At 39.4% G+C, this 4,168-nt stretch overlaps 1 protein-coding gene across 2 annotated transcripts in view; it reads right to left on the reverse strand.

Annotated features, from left to right (window-relative positions):
• The window catches only part of LOC106938599 (putative mediator of RNA polymerase II transcription subunit 21), a 7,022-nt gene extending 5,658 nt beyond the window's left edge, over nucleotides 1-1,364 (reverse strand). The window contains exon 1 of one of the 2 annotated variants that reach the window (XM_015020696.1): nucleotides 1,217-1,364. In XM_015020696.1, coding sequence (XP_014876182.1) covers nucleotides 1,217-1,283 — 67 coding nt within the window. In that variant the 5' untranslated portion in view covers nucleotides 1,284-1,364. The remainder of the gene's footprint in view (nucleotides 1-1,216) is intronic. The other variant, XM_015020697.1, reaches the window with a different exon arrangement.
• Between the last annotated feature and the right edge of the window lie 2,804 nt (nucleotides 1,365-4,168).

Genomic DNA, 4,168 nt, shown 5'->3' on the forward strand with positions numbered 1-4,168 from the left:
TTTCAGAGGAATATTCTGGTTTTCTTGTTGAGTTTGAATCATTATTATGGTGGAATTAGTGAATTTAAAGACCAAACCATGTTAATAAATAAACAATAAATAAATAATGTGAAGAGAAAACTTTTGTTATTTAGGTTTTCTTTGTTTTTTTGTGATCATTTCATAAATGTTTTATTGATGTGGTTTAACTGTTAGGATCTCCTGACTTCCTGTCTGTTAAATTTAAGGAATTAGTTCAGGCTTCTGGGAAACAAAGAGCAAATTATAAATTATGTTTGACTTTTCTGGAATAATTATTTCTACTGTTGCCACTAATCATCCAGTGAGTAAAGACTGATACTAATAATGTTTATTGACTCACTTCTTTTACTAGAAACTAAGAAGTGTATCCGTCCAAAGACTAAAACTAAAAGACGTTTCAGCTCTGGTCAGAACCAAACCGACCCGGTTCTGTCAGCGTTCTCCTTCATTTAGCTCAGACACTGAGGAACAAAGGGCAGTTTGGTCAGAACCATTAAAATATCAGACCAGATGCAGCTTTGACCTTTGACCTTGTAGTTTGAGGTTTGTCATTGACAAGAAGCTTCAAGGTCAAAGCAACTCAGATCTCAAATCCAGAAAGTTCTGGAATGAAACATCTGAAACAAAAAGTTTCCTAAAGCAGCTCCTCTAAATACACGTTAAGGAATCATTTATTTTGTTTAATAAACTCCATTAGTTATTTAACTTGCAGCTTTAATATCTTTTTTTTAAAGGTTTTTTGTTGGCCTTTATTTGAGGGTAGTTCAGCAGGAGGAGGGGTTGTGAGAGAGGGGGAGGAAATGCGGCAAGGGCCGGGAATCGAACCTGCGACCAACGGCATGAGGACTACGGCCTCAATACGTGGGTTATGCTTTGCCCCTGCGCCACCACAGCGCCCCCTGCAGCTTTAATATCAAACTTCATGTTGGTTTCTGTTGTGACACAGGAATCATTTCCTGATGTTTGGAGGGATGACGAAGCAAAGCGGATGAAGAGTAACGCTGCAGATTTTACTGATGTGAAACAGAAATTTATTTCTGTCTTTTTTTCCTCCATTTTTATTGACTGTAAATATAAATATTCAATCCTAAAAACATTAATCAGTTTTTAACCTGATCAAATCAACCGTAAGCATAAAACTAATGAAGACACAAAAACTTATTTGAAATAAAATAAAGTGAGTTTTGAGACTCACCCGCTTTCTGCCCGGCAACTTTGGCGAGCTCTGGGTTGTCTCCGACGGCCTTTTTGAAGAATTCCATGGCTGCTGCAGGCTGATCAGTGGGTATTGGTCAGGAAGTGATGAGTGATCGGTGTGCTGCTGCCTCTGTCAGCTCAGCCTCTTATACCTGGTGGCGACGCCCCGCCGGGGAATCGGGCGCGGTTCGGTGCGACCCGTCCCACCGGTTGGACTGCAGCCCAGAGTCAGGGTGAGTGACGCCCTGTTCTTTGACTGCAGGTAAACCACCGGAGATAATTGCTGTCAGGTGAAGAAGGGAGACTCTGAGTCACCCGCTCAGGAATGACAAGAGGCCCAGAAACTCGAACCGGGTCCAGTCTTTAGAACCGGCCGGTTCGGTTCCCGGTTCGATCCGATCATCATCATCATCATCACACCGCCAGACAGGCGGATTCAGGCTGGATGTTTTTATGGACGCAGCTGCTCCACCCTGATGAGGATGATGATGATCCTTTCAGGTGGCTCTGCTCTCTGATTGGCTGTGAGGTGCAGGTTTTGCTGCAGGGTAAGGTGTGTATTTATCGTGTCTCTGTCTGCTGTAACAAACAAATAAGCAAGCCTGCATGAACTCGGCGTTGCTATGGTATCGGCCCCCATAAACACTGAAACCCTCCGTCTGGTTCTTCACATGTTTTATACCAAAATCTGATATTCAGCGCTGTCAACTTTTAAAGAAATGTTTATGATCTTTTTGATAAAACATAAATAATTTGATATGAAAACATGAGTTTGATCAAACTTTGATGTGAGAATCCTGGAAGTTCCTGAAACTTTCCTGGGAAAACGAGAATCAAACGGTCGACTTCCTGACAGGATGGCAGTAAAATACATTTACTCTATGCTGTATTTAGTTCAGTTTCTGACCAGCTGTTTTTAAAGACCTTATTATTTTACTCCATTAACAATAAAATCCTGTTTTTTACTCCACTGCATTTCTTGTTATTATTCTGTTAACCGAGTTTCTCGTTTTGCGTCCAGCTTGTTGTTTTGAACTGAATATGCTTCATGGCCGTCTGTTAACAGCTGACAGTGTTTCAGTGCAAACATGGAGGAACGCTCTATGAGGAGGAGCTGCGCCTCGGAGGCGGGGCTACGGCCACTCAGGCGTTTAGTAGCTAACTGGTTCCCATGGAGATTAAAGGATTTTTCTAACATGCATGAGAGAATCAAAGCAACTCCAGGTGTGTTTTTGATGAGAGAAAAACATTATAACACGATGGAGATCTCAAAAAAGTTGATTTTACATAAAACTGCCCCTGTAAAATTCCAGATCTATGATATTTGTTAAATTCAGGGATTGATGGAGGAACCAAAATGTCTGGTTCATAACCAGACATGGTTATGGTCGCAGCAAAATCACCAAAAAGCCCTGAAATTGAAAAATAAATCAGCTGCTGTTCTGAGTTCCCATCTGCAAAGATAATAATGTAGATTTGTCATTTTTGCAGTCAAACATGTTTTATCTGTAATTATTATGGATCTGATAAGTTTGTAACACAAACTAGAAAAAAATGCCTTGATTTTCCTTATTTTTATGTAAATATGGAGTGTAGAAGGTATGAACTGGGAAATGAAATAACTGTAGGTTAAAGTCTTGTTTATTTCTAATTAATTAAGAAAGAAAACACAGAAATGTTTTTCAGGTTTTACAGTGTTGATGTTCGGGGCGTCGCAGCAGACAGTCAAAGCTTCGTCATCAGTGAGGCTCTGATGACAGACAATCCTCTGCTATTCACTGATTGCATGACTGAAGAATAATTACCGATACATAAACTCCTCTGGATGTGACAGGATGAGTAACGACTGCTTTGAGAAAGCAAATTTAATCCGTCCTACAGAAATGATTTGAATGTTTCAGCTCTTTTGTTCCTCTGCTGTCTTTGTTCATATCCTGATTTTAACATGGACTCATTTAAGATTTAAGCTTAAACTGTTTTAGATTTTGATTTCCTTTGTGATTTTCTATCAAATAAACTTTAAAATACTCTACAGGACGGGTCAGAGCAGCCTGAGGTCTTCTAGACTGCAGGGGGCGCTGCTGAAAATTTGAAATCTGTAGCATCAGCCATCTTGGAGCAGCAGCTCATCTGAAGCTGAGAGGAAGCTGTGAAATCAGTTCTGTGCTAGAATGACTGCTGCATCCTAAATGCACAAAGTGGCACTACCGCAGATCCTTCCTCCCAGCTGCTGTTAGACTCTACAACCATCACTGCTCCCAACAAACTCAGTGTTTATGTCCCTGCAGGTATTTGCAGTTTTATTGTCACTTATTGTAAATCGTTAGTTTTTTTCCTGTATCAAATATACATGCACAATTTTGTACAAATTATCCTAATTAACTGCACATTCCTTGGGATTGGAGTACACTACAAATAATGGACTCCTTAATGATAAATTAATAATAGTATCACAATATTACAAAATAGAAATTTATAATAGTATCAAAACATTTTTATGTTGTTTCTTTTCATTTAATTGTATGTTATGTTAATATTTTTATATTTTATTTTTGTCTCAATCTGTAGTCTTTGATTGCTTGTCACTTTGCTGCTATTGCACCAGAATTTCATCCTATTCTCAGTGACGTCAGGTCACTTTTTCAGGAACAAGTATTCTTTTTTGCGATCAAATGTTTTTATTTTAATTGTTTTACATCCACAACATGTACAATACAGTATAGTGACAATGGGTGGAATAAGAGATAGAAATAGGAAAAGTAGTGTGACCCCCCCGTCCCAACCCTGTACCCCATGTCGACCCCCGACCCTGTTCCCAAGGATCTCAAAGTAATAACATTGATGGAAGTGGGCAGTTGAGAGGATGAAATCATCACTAACAGTTACACATTAAGAGGATTACATAGAGTTATGTTGCATCTTTCTCTACCCAAAGAATAAGCTGCATCCC

Source organism: Poecilia latipinna, unplaced genomic scaffold (genome assembly GCF_001443285.1).
Source record: "Poecilia latipinna isolate Pla-1442-1.1 unplaced genomic scaffold, P_latipinna-1.0 Scaffold2640, whole genome shotgun sequence".
NCBI classification, from domain to species: domain Eukaryota; kingdom Metazoa; phylum Chordata; class Actinopteri; order Cyprinodontiformes; family Poeciliidae; genus Poecilia; species Poecilia latipinna.